This window comes from Zalophus californianus, chromosome 7 (genome assembly GCF_009762305.2).
Source record: "Zalophus californianus isolate mZalCal1 chromosome 7, mZalCal1.pri.v2, whole genome shotgun sequence".
NCBI lineage: Eukaryota > Metazoa > Chordata > Mammalia > Carnivora > Otariidae > Zalophus > Zalophus californianus.
The window spans coordinates 263,213-278,641 of NC_045601.1; the positions used below are offsets into that span (position 1 = coordinate 263,213).

Genomic DNA, 15,429 nt, shown 5'->3' on the forward strand with positions numbered 1-15,429 from the left:
ATGCAAGTCAAGGTTTGTGAAGAGCCCAAGCCCAGAGAGGACATCTGCAAGGCCATACACCAATGGGAAATGGGTGTGAGTTGGGAACCAGTGGGGCCAGGTCAAAACAGAAAAAGCAGAGGGCCCAGAGTGGTACTGTGCATGCTGGTGGGTGATGCTGCCTCATGCTCGACTGGAGTCCTGGGCCAGCTGAAAAGCAGGCCCTGCCCTCCTCTAGGCAGTGAGGCACCCTGCATGCTCTCCTTTTGCTCTGCTCTTCCTCCGCCTGTGTGTCTTTCCCTGTCCTGTCCTTCAGGCAAACTGCTGGAGTGGCTCCAAGGTCTACATCATGTGCCACCTTGGAAGCCAGGCATAAGTCTAGGAGCAGGGTGGCTTCCTGATAAATTCCTCCATGCTCATGATTCGAGGCTACCGACCATGACTGTCTCAGCCCTCCACGTGCCATCAGGGAACGCAGATGCCATCTCATAAAGGGTCAAACTTGCAGAGGCCTGGGTTCAAACCCGGGCTCTGCCAAGTACTAGCTGTGTGATTGCAGACCATGTCATTTAGCCTTTCCACACCCATGTCCTCATGTGGTGACAGAGGCAAGCACATCTAGGATCAGAACTGTGTGATGATTAAGGGAAATAAGGTGAAGAATACCCTCTGGTCACCAGTGGAGAATCATCTCTGCATGGTCTATATTAAACTAGCATTCCTACATCCAACCTCATAATAAAACCAAATAAATTTAAGCCAAGTTAGATGTAGCTCTTCTCTGTTCATCTTCCTGACTTTGAGTCTGTTCAGGCGATGTCTAGTCCTCTGCTGAGACCTGGCCGCCCCTGCCCCGTCCTTCTTTCCGACTGTCTGACCACACTTCCACCTGGAGCTCTGATTCTGCCCTTCCTCCAATTTTTAACCCACATTCATTTCATTCTATGAAGCACTTAAGGACACTTCCAGGTAGGATAATTTTAACCCCTTAATATTTTTTCACCTGTAACTCTCTTAATGTATGTACCACATCCTCCTTAGGACTGTAATTTTTTATGTTAGTAAATTAGCTTCTCTGCTACAATGTATGTAATAGAGAAAGAGGGGAGAAACTTTTCAAGACAGGACCACCCATGTAGTTGTACAGGAAGGAGGGAAGATGTCACTAAAGGAGAGGCCCTAAAGATACAAGAGAAAGGGAATACTGCCTTCAAGACTTCGTGAGCAGCTACTGTGAGACACAGTGGGACAGGCAAAAGGGGCTGAGCAGTGAGAAAAACAAACAAGATCCTGCCCTCACAGCACTGTCACAAGCACGAAATCCCAGGGAGGTGTGCACCACAGCAGGTGCCACACAGTGGATGGCCAGGGGCCATCTCTGAGTGGGTGACCACCCAGCTTTACAGAAAAGACTAGCACAGGGGCAGGGGAGGTTTCCAGGAGGGCCATGATAGACTAGGGACTGGCCAGCTGGAGAGGTGGTGAGGTGCTGGCAGGCTGTAGTCTACTCAGGGTTACTGTTCCTACTCTTTGAAGAGTTATGAACGCAAATAAAGGGCTTTATTTCTGCATGCAGCATGATAAGTGGATTGGAAGGGGCACAAGTCTATACAGAAGAATTGTTTAAGAGTTACTGGGTAACCCAGAAAAGCGGCAGCTCACACTAGGGTGGGAGACTAACTGGACAGGTACAAGTAACAAGACGGGGGGAGAATAGTTATGAAAAACAGGAGAGAGCATTCCCAGGTTTGTACCTTGTGTAGTTGGATGGAAGATGGGGACCCTGTTAGGGACAACAGAAGGCCTGTGGGTGAGAGGTAACGCGTGTAACCCACCTAGCACAGAACCTCACACATAACAGGTGGTTCATAAACAGCCCTCCAGAAAAACCCTCAAGGACTCTCTGTCACTTTCAGAATTAAGTCCCAACTCCTGGTGGGGCATCTAATAATCTTCACAATCTGGCTACACTCCACGTTTTCCAACCTCTCTCCCTGTTATCTCCCCTCAGACCCCGTACTCCAGCCTACTGTTCTACCTCGTGCCCCAAGGCAACAGATATTTGTCTATTTGTTATAAATTTCAGCTCCCATGAAGGTCTGGCTCTACTTCTACCTCTTCAGGAACATCTCTCTATATTTAACCCACAGCGATCACTCCTTCAAATTCCAAGAGCTCTCTTTTACGACAGGCATGCACCCATATCGAGCATACTTTACAATGTGAGCTTCCAATGCGTATGTCATACTTCTCAACTACACTGCTAGGGCCCTGTTGTGTGTCCCCCACAGTGCCTGAACTACAACAAGAAGTCAATAATTGATTGATACATTTTCCCAATCATGACACCCAGATTTGGCTCGGCACATCTACGTACCTTTAAGATTTCGGGGTCTGAAACCATGGTTACTTGTTTGACTTCAGGCTCCATATTCATGAGGTCTTGTTGTTTAACTGCAGGGTCTGTACACATGGGTGCTTCTAGCTCAAATTCAGGATCTGCCCCTAGAGGTAACTTCTGCTTGATTTCAGTGTGTGTACACATGGGAACTTCTTGCTTAGATTTAGAGTGAACTCCTTGCTTGGATTCAGGATCTATACACACGGGAACTCCTTGCTTGGATTCAGGATCTATACACATGGGAACTCCTTGCTTGGATTCAGGATCTGTACACATGGGAACTCCTTGCTTGGATTCAGGGTCTGTACACATGGGAACTCCTTGCTTGGATTCAGGGTCTGTACACATGGGAACTCCTTGCTTGGATTCAGGGTCTGTACACATGGGAACTCCTTGCTTGGATTCCTGATCTATACAAATGGGAACTCCTTGCTTGGATTCAGGGTCTGTACACACGGGAACTCCTTGCTTGGATTCAGGGTCCGTACATACGAGAACTCCTTGCTTGCATTCAGGATCCGTACACACGGGAACTCCTTGCTTGGATTCAGGGTCTGTACACATGAGAACTCCTTGCTTGGATTCAGGGTCTGTACACACGGGAACTCCTTGCTTGGATTCAGGGTCTGTACACATGGGAACTCCTTGCTTGGATTCAGGGTCTGTACACATGGGAACTTCTTGCTCAGATTCAGGGTCTGAATTCATGGATACCACCTGCTTGTCCAAAGTTATTAAACCCTTGGGTTTTTGGAAAAACCACGGAGATATCTGTCCTGGCAAAAGATATGATGCCACACCCTTATAAAAAAGAGCTTTGTTTGGTCCCAAAGGTAACATCTCTTCTAGCTTTTTCTCACCCTGATGTAAGCGAAGAACTTTAGATATATGGTCTGCTACAGCTAAGATAATATTACCCTTTTTGTCAAAGTTCTCCTTTACAGAGGTATAGGAAGATAAGCATTTGTACCGAAAGCTTTCAAACATGCCCTCTGGGATTATGTCATTGCCAAGCAGGCAGGCCAGAAGAGGAAGGTCTGCCAGGCTGATACCCAGACTCTCACAGAGCTTCTCTCTACAGAGCATGACAGTATTGAGACTCTCCAGGCAGAGATCGCCAATTGAAAAGTAGGGACAAGTATCATAAATTAAGTAGTCAGTGTCTTCTCCAAGAACCCCCAGACAGTTATTCTGGAGGCCGTAAGATGCCACCTCATAGTCGGCCTCCTGTAAGGAACACAGGGTTTCCTGACCCAGAGTCTTCAAAGCGAATCGTGTAAAGATGGCCAGCCCCGATGGGATGAAGAACATGTTCCTGCCTGGCTGCTCCTTGTGTGACTTGATATAATGGAAAATCCTGGAGATCTCCCTGTTGTTCTTGAGTCTTCGTTTCACCCATTCATCTCTCTTAGCCTGCTCCACCATGCCATCAAAGAAGAATACCAACTTGATGCCAACAGCTGTAAAAGTCTTAACAAAATCCCGCAAAGCAGAAAAGTACTCCCGCCACTGGCCGCCGCAGATCCAAGATTCAGGAGTATACCAGTATCTGAGACAACACATGGCGTCAACCACAATGGTAGGGGTACCTCCAGGGTGCTTGTTTCGGTGGCGTTCTGCCAGTTCTTTGAAATTCACTACTGTACATATATGTGGGCAGGTACTGCCCACAAACCCCTGCAAACCTCTCACACCCATAACTGAACTCCTGGAAAGGATCTGGAAAGGAAAATAAATTAGTAATTATGGCATTACCACTGGATATACACCTTTTAAAGCAAACACAGACAATATTTAATATTCACTCTCTAGTTGCAAAACACTCTAGTCACTAATAAGATATGGAACATGACATACTGGTTAGGAGCCCAAAGAGCTTTCACTGAAGACAAAGAGGCACTTTACCCAAGCACGAGTCACCAAGCCCACCTTCACGAGGGCCACACAGTGTAGCAACCTGCTAAGATTCGTATGAAGACTCTTATTCAAGGGATTTCTCAACCAAATTAAAAAACAGGACAACAGTTTTCAAAAAAGTATTATTTCCCATCTAGGAACTCAGAAGTTAATTTTGAAAACCTAAAACATATATAGGTACATACAATATCCATGTTTCTCAGAATAATTTTGCTGAGTGAAAAAAGGTAGACCAAACAGGCATACACACAATAGGACCCATTTGTATGAAATTCTAATTCACTGAGAGTGGGGCTGATCGGTAGAACCAGAGAGCAGGCAGCGGTGGTCTGGTGTGAGGCAGGCAGGAGGGGTTTATACAATGGAAACTTTCGGGGTGATGGGTATCTTCACTACTTCAATTGCGGTAATGGTTGGACAGGTGAAGACATGCTAACCCTTGTCAAACTATACACTGTAAAAAAGTACAGTTTACTATCTATCAAGTATACCTGAATAAAGGTATCAAAAAGAAAAATACATAAAGATTCACAATGCCCAATTTCTGTAACATCTGAGTTGGTGACTGACTGACTTTGAATGGAAAACTGCCCACTCTGCAATGCAGAAACATGGTAGTTCAAAGAGTTAGAACTCAAAATCTGAAAGAAAAAAAAAAAAACTAAGCAGAGTACTTTAGATGTCATTGGTCAGAAAAAATTCCATGATGACGTCTTTGATCTTAATGGCCTATGGTTTTCACTTTGGTTTTAAGACTCATCAGGGCTTCATGTCCATTGATAAAAAACAAAAAGTCCTTATTACACAGACAGCTCTAGGAGAACAAACGAAGCCTCTCCAGGCTTGGGGCTAAGGGAGGCAGACATCAGCTGCTGACACACATCCGTGAATGAGGACTCTGGCCTCACGGTATGTGCGCTTCTCACCAGACAGCACTGGGCACTCAAGACACAACATCTCCAGGCTTTAAAACAACTCTGACAGGCAAAAAGCTGTAAGCTCCATTTCACAAATGAACAAACTGTAAATAATTTACTACGTTGAGAAAAGGTACCCTTACAGAGGACTATCTTTTAAGAACTTACTGCCTGTTAATGGACACTGGCCCCTTAAAAAAATTTGAAGTTATCTACTTAAAAGCCATTAATATTGAAAATACATAAACATGGAGTGGACATAAATTTCACACATTTATGTTGAACTTTAGAGAAATCTTGCTTGTTATTAAATACAATGGAATACACAAATCCATAGACCCCAAACCACTGTAGAGCTATCACTAGCAAAGGATTTACCTTGGGAACATTACCAAGGTATGAGTTTTTGAAGCAGAAACTGGACTTCATAACATGATTATTTCAACTCTAAGGTAGTTCTACAGTTTGGGCCCCCGGGTATGGATCCTACGTTTACTAAGGTGACGTTGTATTTCTGAAGCCAGTTTTCCTCATGAGATTCCAACATAGCAGTTTGGCACAAGTTTGGAGAGAGAATGGAAGAGCACAAAGAAGGGCGGGTCGAAGTGGATTAAAAAAACAATGCTTAGACTTCACAAACTCTATCTAGGCCATTATTCTATGCCTAGCTTTGAAAAAAGCAGGCTTGCAGGGTGTACTGATGATGAACAGACCAAAGGCAAATATTCCTGATTCGGACTCTTTATGGTGAGATGAGACTCCACTGCTTTCCCAGGTTCCCCAGTGGGTGCCAAGCATCTGACAGAGCTCACCATCAGCGCCTGGGGATATCCGCCCACCAAGCCCACCAGTGGCCAGTGGGACACCTCCTCGCTAGTCCCTGGCTGGCTACAGACACACGTGAAGATAAAGCTGAAGCAAAATAGGACCTGCCTTCAGTCCCAGCTCCCACACAGACGTGGGTTCCCATTTGTGCAGCAGCTCTGCCACATTTGGGTTGGCTGCCTTCCCTCACCAATAAAAAGGGATTTTTGTTTCAAGCATTTTTCTACTAAAACTGCAAGTGACAACACTGAGTTGCTCAAAACACTCTCCTCTTTATTTTGGGAGAAGTCAAGCTCAGCCTCTGCTTTGATTTTATTCAAATGTTTTTCTCCTTTCCCACCCAGCAGTGAAAAGCACACTATTATAATTAAACATGTACTGGTTTTTCCTCTTTCACACTGCCAATTTCTCACATTTTGAATCACAAATTACTTCAGGAATGCTACGTTACAATGTGCTCTTCTATGGCATTTACAAAAACAAATTTGGATGAGCGAAGACCTGGGAACTTGTGACACTGGATGATGCCTTCCGGTACTGCGGCACTTCGAGGCGTCCAGTGCTCCCGCCACCCACCCCTCAATGCACTCAGTGTGTTGTACAACGAAATGCCTAGAAAAGTAAGTTCTGTGGGTTTTACCTTTCCTGAACAATTTTAAGGTTTTTTTAATATTGCTAAGAGCATATACAGTTAACCCTTGAACAACATGGGTTTGAACTGCATGGGTCCACTTACACGTGGATTTTTTTCAATAAATATAGTACAGTACTGTAAATGCGTTATCTCCTTCTTGTGATTTTAATAACATTTTCTTTTCTCCTGCCAATTTTATTGTAAGAATACAGTATATAATACATGTAACACACAAACTGTGTCAATCGACTGTTATCAACAAGGCTTCTCATCAACAGCAGGCTATTAGTTGTTAAGTTTTGAGGGGTCACAAGTTATTTGTGGATTTTTTGCTGTGTGAAGGGGTCGGTGCCCCTAACTTCCACATTGCTGAAGAGTCAACCCCACTGAGGTTTTTCATTCTTTAAAGGTAGTTTTAAAGATCATGGCAAATACGTATGTACACATGTACATATACACACAATTTTCATTAGTTAGATAATTATTGTTTAGAAAGAAAACAGATGTCTCATTAGGGAGGAGTCTTACTGCCCAAAATGGAATCTGGGAATCACTTCCATTAATGTGGGCCTCCTCAGGGCAAATGACATCACTCTGCCATAGCCCCAAGACCCAGCACTGTGTCCAGCATGGCAGGGGCCCAGTAAGTACTTGTGAATGAATGAATAAGTGAAGGCACTGAAGGGCAGGTATATAAAGAGAAATCAGGAATCAACAAGTTTACAGACTCCAACCGCAGGCAAAGAAAGAGTAGGAATCAAGTAGCTGACAGACTGGTTTGGGAAACAAAGCATTCAGTGCAGGAAAGTCTATGGAGGAGGAGCCAGCAGGCACACAAGCACACAGCTGGAAGGGGCCGCACTCCTAGGAAAAGCTCCCTTCTATACAGCTGGACCAATCCCAAGATCCTGGGTTACCAGAAAAGGGGGAAAGAGAAGTCCAAAAGCTCCCTTATTCACAACCTTTCAATTGACGAACACTTAGAGAGAGGAAGAGTGCTGTGCCTCAGCAGACAGATCAACCTGTCTGCCACGGACAGAAGGAGCCAAAGTACCTCTGGACACAGGGACAAATGGACTCATGGACAGCCCACAGATGGAAGGGGGGTGCAGAGGGCAGTGTTTGCAAGACAATCGGTAGCAACAGCAGTGACCACCCTAAAGCACACCCAGCATACGACAGTGTTAAAACATAATTTTCAAAAGCTAAAACACAACCCATGCACACATAAATTAACGAGGGAGCCACCGAGATGGGGAGGTAGTTCCGAGGGCTTGGAAAAGCTGTAGTTGACTGAAATAAGCTATTTTCAGTTGGAGACGAATCAGGTTGAAGTCCTACAAAGGAATGAAATCAAAACCTTTGGGTTTATTTTTATCAGACAGAAATAATTTGCATCTCTACAAGACAAAAAAAATCTACAAATTAGCATGTAACATCAGGGTCTGGGCTCTAATCAAGAGTAACCAGCAAAGTCAGAGAGCTACATTTGGTCGGAAGACAGAACAGCCGTGGGTGACTCTGTTGAACAATGGCCCATGTGACAGTGACAACATAAAAACATGCAGTCCTTTTCCCTGGCTTCATTTACAAGTCTTATTAAATAATGTTTCTTCCACTGGTAACACGCTGGCTGGACCTGGGCCCTTAGGGAGGGCCTCCTGTGGCTTGATGGTGGAGCATCTGAGGCCTGCTCTTCTTCCCTGCCTCCCCACTAACTCCCCTACAAACAGAACCGTACGGGACCCCTTCACACAGCAAGGCAAGACAAGGGACTAAAAACTCCCAAGAAATGAATGCTTACCCCACACCAGCATATGGGAACATGTTAGCTCAGAGTGTTTCCTGAGTATTTATGAATGCAGAGACCCGGTGAATGAGTAAGCTAAGAGTGGCTGCCACCTGCGTTGGTCTCCATATGCCTCAGAGGACCACCACCCAGGGCTCATTAAACTACTGACAAGACGCTCTCCTGGACCAGATTTCAATCAGGGTCCTCTGGGCCCTCCTCTCAACTAGGCCTCAACCTTGAGCTTCCATGTACATTCTGGCTGAATCCAGTTTCAGCACGAGTCCTGCTGAGTTTGTCTGGAGAAAACCCCTACCCTTGATAAGATGGTCACCCTCAAGATCTGATCAAAGGCTTCATCCCCTTGGTTCTCATGGACCCCCTCCCTCTGCTGGCAGGCTACAAATCCCCAGGCGTCAAAGCTGAGCCCCAGTTCTCTCCCCTCATGCAACAGTCTTAAGTTTACTGTTACTGTTTTAGCAAGCGTCAGTATATTTCTTCTTCAACACTGCATCTCTAAGAAGCTTATTCAAATGAGAAATGGAAAGCCTATATAGCTATTATGATGTACATTGTGTGTCTAGGTGTAGATGTCCAGACTCAGGATGTTCTGGAGGACCCTCTGGAACACAGTCAGGCCACGGCCACTGATGCCAAGATTCAGAAAACTGGTGCATGGCTGATGTAGACACTCCGTACTTGGTAGGATGACCCCTCTTAGCTGTGTCCTAGGAAGAAGTGACAGAAACTCGGCAGTACAGTACAGCTGATATACGGAAAGGCTCTAGTGAGTTCAAATTCTAACCTCCACCTAATAGCAGTAAAATTTTGAGCAAGTTACTTTATTCTATAAGCTTCATTTTTCATATCTCTAGAGAGGTTTATAAGACCTACTTCATAAACTGTGATGCAATTTCATTTATATTACAAATTTATTCATAAAACATGCCATCAGTTGCCTGAAGTTTAGTAAAATCAGCCCAGCACCAGTCAAAATTCTTAAATTACTTCAAAATTTAAAAAAGCCATACAAGTTTTTATGAGGTTTTACTGTATTTATGATTTTTCAAGCTAGTTTACTTTAGTATCAGGAATGTATTTATTTATAAAAATTTGTCTCTAAAAGTAGCCATGCTCTTTGGAGAAAATTCAGAGACAGCACAAAGGAAAAAAAAGAAACTACTTACAATCTCATCTTCCGAAGATAACGACAATTTCAGAGTACATATTTCTAATTTTTATTATTCGTTTTTAAAAACTGGGATACTCTTGTCCTTTCTGTAATCTACTTTTGTGTCTTAATTTACCATGAATATATTCCCAAATCACTGTATTAACCTTCTCCTGCAGTGTTATTTTTAATGGATACACAGTGCCGTAAGTGTGTATCACATCTCTGTATATAAATCTTTGAGTATGTCCTGAGCATTTCCTTGGGACAAATCTTAGATATGAAACTGCTGAGTCAAAGTAAGAGCACATGGTGGTCCTTTCTTCTTCAACAGGATGTCATTTGTAGCTGCCGTTCATTAATACTCGGTTCTCCTCAACAATACCAGGTGATCTTGTTTAAACATGAATCTGGTTTACTCCTTTAGCAAGTACCTTTAGGTCATTCACAAGAGCAGACACTAGCAATGACCAAGACACAGGGCCCTGCACTCACACTCCAGCAGGAAAACATTCAACCCACAATAGTCACTGGGGCAGAGCTGCAGCTGGGGGAGAGGGATGACAGGGGGGATGCTCAGCAGGGAGACCCAGCCCAGACCCAGGGTCCACGATGGCTGTCCTGAGTAAGGGCAGTGGAAGTGAGCCTGACAAAAAGCAGGGGGCACAGGTGCAGCCAGAGCGAGATGATGAGTTGGCAGGCAAGATGGGAGGCACAAGAGTCACAAGGAATGAGGATTTTTAAAGCCTGTAAGATATCTTTTTTATCAGTAAATGGATGTTTCTAAGGTGCTTACCATACACCTGTTCTACTAAGTAGTTTAACCTGCAACTTTATTTATATTATAAAAGTGTATTTTATTATAAATGCTTGAGGACAAGCACAGGGAAAAAAAAAACCCACCAACTCTCAGTATGGCTAGAACCCCGATTTAAGGGAAGAGCGAGGAGATGGGGATGCACCAGGGCCAGACAGTGAAGGGGCCTGCCACCCACTTGTATCTGGACTTCACCCCAGGGGAAAGGAGATACTGGTCAAGGCTCTAAAGCACATACATCTTAGAAACACTGCCCTGACTCTGTGGAGAGAGGGTGGAGAGGCGAGACTGGAGATGAATGAGGGGCTCTGGTTGGCACTGCTTGTTCTGCTGCCCAACATCCAAACCTCTGTTTTGGAAGAATCCTAAGGGATGCAGAGTCCTCATTCCTATTGCAAAGACAAAGGAGGTAGAGACCCTCTTCTGGCTCCCACACACCTACCAAAGACAAGAGTTCTAAATTCTCGTATTTGCTCAGTAAATTGCTCCAGGCCCTGTGCTAACAGCTACGGACACAGCAATAAACCAAAGTCCCTGACTAAGAAATGAGCCCTGAGAATGGGAGTGAAAGGCACAGGGTCTGTCAGAAAAGGAAGTCTGGCAGTGTGTCCGTGTGTCAAAATGCGAGATATTGTACACTTACTCTACAAGGCGCACAGCAGCCATCTCTAGTCCCACTGGGCCAGGATCAGTTTGTTCAGACTCATGAAAGACATGCCATGCTGCACCAGCAAAGAAGGCCAAAGAGCTGGTGCTGGGCAGCAGCCAGCAGGGTGTGCTACGTTAGAACACCGGCCTGAGGTCATACACACTAACAATGACGCCCAGATCTGAACCCACTTGCCTCCAAAGCCCGTGTACCTTTCACTAGGCTCCACCCCCACCTAACTGCCCCATCTGAGCAGTCTGGTTGCTGCTGCCTCCAGTGCTAGAAAGACCACTCACTGCACAACTGTCCGGTGGGTGTCCTTAGTCCAGAGAGCTCTTCTTCCCGAAGGTTCTCCCAGTCGGAAGGGTACTCACAGAATCATCAGGATCGAAGGGGCAATCCAGAACACTGGGCCTTTCCCTAACTCTCCAAAGCTCTACAAAACCCCTTAAAGGACAATGACACATAATGTGAAAACCAGTGTCACTCACTGAACATGGATAAAGATGCATGTAGGCCTGTAAAATTTATGCTTCGTTTATCCAGAATTCAAGGATAAGAATCCACTGTAAATTCATGAGTTAAGGCTAAAACAATTTATTCATAAGAAACTTCTTCAGGCTCTTATTTATTACCTATGGACTCTTTTCTATTCCACTCTAACAAGGAGCTCCTACATCCACAGTAGAGAAAAATATAGAAAGGGCATCTGAGGCAGGCACATGGACACCAAGAGCAGTAGGAACTGTTGAGAGCTGACCAGGAGAAAGCAAAAGAACAGGAAAACTAAGACAACCTGACAGACACAAAAACTCCAAACAAATAACAGGGCAACAGCTGTCCGTGCCTCAACAAGTCCCACCCTGTTTACATCACAACATAACAAATTATGTTTAAAATGTTTACTTGAGGTCATTAAAGAAAGTTTATGCTACATCCCGCACATTCTATTAAGAAAGCAGGGAAATAATATATTTTAGAAAGACTGCCATCCTAGATGGGGGATTTTGGTGCTTAATGGGCAAAAACCCAAAACTCATCTATCCCGAAAACTCCGCTGTTTCAAAGAGACTTTTCTCTTATCCTGGTTGGCAGTGGTTTTGTTGTAAGTGACTTCAGAGTAACTTACTACCCTCTGGGCTAAAGCATGAACAGGAACAGCATACTGCTGCACACTCTCTTGGAACTTCCCGTGCATGTGGGACTCTGCAGCTAGACAGGCGTGCTGAAGGATGGATAAAATAATTTAGTCTACACTACAGTAAACATTCTATAATAAAAGCAATGGATTCCCACTTACTGAGTAATATTTGTTTATAATGAAAAGGGTGCTCAGGAGCTCGTTTTTTTGGTTGGCAATGGCTCTGATTTACTTTGTGACTGAAGACAAATCATTTAATCTCCTTATAGATCACTGATTCCCTTTTTGGTAAAACTTAAATGATGATCTGCCTCTCAGTTTGGTAGATTTTAAACTACTACTACAAAATCCTTTAAAAATATCTTACTTTACATAAATAACTTAAACCTTAAATAACATGTTTTTAGTCTCTGAAAATTTTTCCAACAGAACACCTTACAAAGAAACAGATATCTGAAAGCAAATTAAAATAAATTTATACCTGTTATAATGCTTTATAAAAATAACTGATGGCATTAGGGTTGCCTCATTTTCAAACTAATAAAAGAAAGCATGCAATGAATTCCTCTGATTTTCTAGTGTATAGCTCTAGCTTCTATGGCGATTAAGAGCTGCTTTTATGACCTCAATTAAGTGGTCTTTTCCCTCTTACCATTAACCTTTTCTTGAAAGAGGTAGGAACCCAGCAGTGAAATAAATCAATACATACATTGTTGCAAAGGTTCTGCCAAATGCACTGAGATGTCAATCTGTGGCATCTCCGTCCCTGAGGGCAAACTAAAGCCAGGTTACAGCAGAAATTTGGTCAGCTCCACTCGTTCCTATTTTCCCTCCAAGCCTCAATAATGAACACACACATGAAGGGGTAGGTCTGAAGGACAAGAGTGCAAATACAAAGACAGCAGGATGAGATAAATGGCCAGTTTCATAGGGATCCAAGTTGTGTAAGGCCTCAAATCTACACATTTGAGATCCTTCTTTTTAAAAAATACAAATTATAAACAGAAGACCTCTGAGGTCTTTCCCAGTGCCTTGGAAGGGGTTCATGAGAGGGAAGGACCCTGACGCCCGATCTTCATTAGCTTTACAGTAAATCTACCCCATAAATGACACCCAGATTAAGGTTCAGGGATGGGGCAGAACCTCAGAATATGAAAACCTACAAGTGCCCTCAGATGTCACCTACTGCTGTCTTGTCCCTTTACAGATGAGAACAGAGCTGGCCAGAAGTGATTAGAGATCTCCGTTTGTCTGCAAGATTAGGTAGCTGAAAATGACACGAAGTGAGAAGATGGTCAAGAAATAGTACGTAGAGAGGTGAGCAGGGAGAGGCCTGGCCCAGCGAAGGTCTTGTCGGTGCTCTCCACGAACACTACTAGTAAGAGCACAAGTGGCATTCAGAGACGACAGGAACAAGGTTGGGGAAAACCACTATGGCAGAGCTTAGGGATGGCAAGAGATGGGGCGGTGAGGAAACCAGAACACAGGGAGTGGGTGCAGGCTGTGCTGCTGCAGAGGGGGGAGCCCCTAGCAGCCAGGTCTACGCATGCACGGGTCAAAGAGCGTGTAAGACGTGAGGCCCCGTGAGAAAACTGTGGAATACTGCTGCAGACCAAACAACACACGTCATACGTGATCGGTCAGGAACCTGATGCTGCAGACTTGTTCCCCAAGCTTTTCTCACTCTCTGAATCATTTCCTCAAATGCTCAAGCCAAAAATCTGTAAGTCATCAGAAACACCAACATCTCCTGTCTTTCCCAGTTCTCTCCACTACTATATTCGGGTTTCCAGTTCTAAAACTTCTTTCCTGCAGGACTGCAAAAGCCCTCTGCTCATGACCTACAGACAGACTGACCCCACACCATCATCCTACACCTGCCAGGCGCTCTTCACGGTAAGACCCAATCACCTCCTGGCCCCAAATTCTGTACAGCTTCCTGCCCTTTCCCATCTCTAAGCAATGTGTCTTTTCTCCACTTCCTCAGACGGTCTCAAACATGGTTTCCTCTGCAGGAATGAACGGCCTCTTGCCCTTCCTTCACCTCCCAACTCCTGCTTCTCTAAAAGTCTGCTCAAATCCCCCCTCCTGCCCAGAAACTTCCCGGACCCTCCCTGACCTCTCCGCTCCCCCTCCACTGGTCTAAGGTCCCTGCCGCCAGCGAACCCCGTCTTCTCCTTTCCGCAAGGACCCTGGAGCCCCAGTTCAGGACAGCCCAGGGATGGCTGGGGGGAAAGGCACACAAGTTCTGAGCCGCGAGTGCTGAGGTGAGAGGACGCCTCTTTGGGGACGATCACACCAGCTGTGTGGCCGGGCAGCCGAGAAGAGTGGCCCCGGAACTGGCACCATCTCGGGAGGGGAGGGAAGGGAAGGGTCAAGATGACGCCAAAGAGGAGGAAGCGAGGCGCAGAGCTGTGGGGGCCCGCCGGCCAGGGAGTGAGGTGACAAGGACGGAGGGCCAGGAGGGGAAAGGCGGTGGGCGGCGAGTGTCCCAGGTGCCCGGAGCGGGGCGGCGGGGCTGCGGGCGGGCAGGGCCGCGGACGGCTCGGACCCGGGCCCTGGGACCCGCGACGGCGCAGACCCGCGAGCGCAGCGAGCCGAGCCGAGCCGAGCCGAGCCCGGCAAGCCGAGAGCGGCCCCAGACGGCGCTGGTCCCCCAGGCCCGGCCCTACCTAGAGATGCGCCAGCACAGCCACAGACGCGCCCGCACCGCCCTCGGCCCAGCCGCAGCCGTCTGCGCACTTCCGCTTCCGCTCCGAACGCTTCCGCTCGCGGGACCGCCCCGCGCGGGGGGCGGGGCCTGCGTGGTCGGGCCCCGAGGCGCCGGGGAAGCGAGCTGCGCAGGCGCCGCGCCCGTTGCCTCGGAAATCGCGCGGTGCTTGCGAGGTCGGCGTCGCGTGGTCCCCGGGCCTCTGGTGGGCGTCGGCAGGGCGCAGCCTCCTTGCCCTCCTTGCCCTCCTTCCCGGGGGTGCTGCGCTGGCGGCTGGAGGGTGGCTTGCGGGCGGCTGGCCCGGGCTTGTTCGCCTGCGGGCGTGTGGGGGCCGACGGTGACCCGGAGCCCCCGGAGCCAGTTCTTCGGAGGCCCAGGGGAGCGCCGCGGCCGGCTCGGGAGAGGGTCAGGCTCGCCTGGAGCGCGGCTGTCCCGGAGGGCTGTGGGCCGTTCCCGCGCTGTCCGAAAGCAGAGCGCTC

The 15,429-nt window shown here is 46.6% G+C and overlaps 1 protein-coding gene across 6 annotated transcripts in view; it reads right to left on the reverse strand.

Moving 5' to 3' along the window:
* The window catches only part of FAM120B (family with sequence similarity 120B), a 98,972-nt gene extending 83,941 nt beyond the window's left edge, over window positions 1–15,031 (reverse strand). For 5 of the 6 annotated variants that reach the window (XR_003521406.2, XM_027602034.2, XM_027602033.2 and 2 more), the window contains exons 1-2: window positions 14,913–14,980; window positions 2,357–4,099 (exon numbers count right to left, since the gene is read on the reverse strand). Coding sequence is in view for 4 of the 6 variants with exons in the window: in XM_027602034.2 (XP_027457835.2) it covers window positions 2,357–4,078 (1,722 nt within the window). In the remaining 2 variants the exon portion in view is untranslated. Of the gene's footprint in view, window positions 1–2,356; window positions 4,100–14,912 lie in introns of all 6 variants that reach the window. The other variant, XM_027602036.1, reaches the window with a different exon arrangement.
* Window positions 15,032–15,429: the final 398 nt, after the last annotated feature.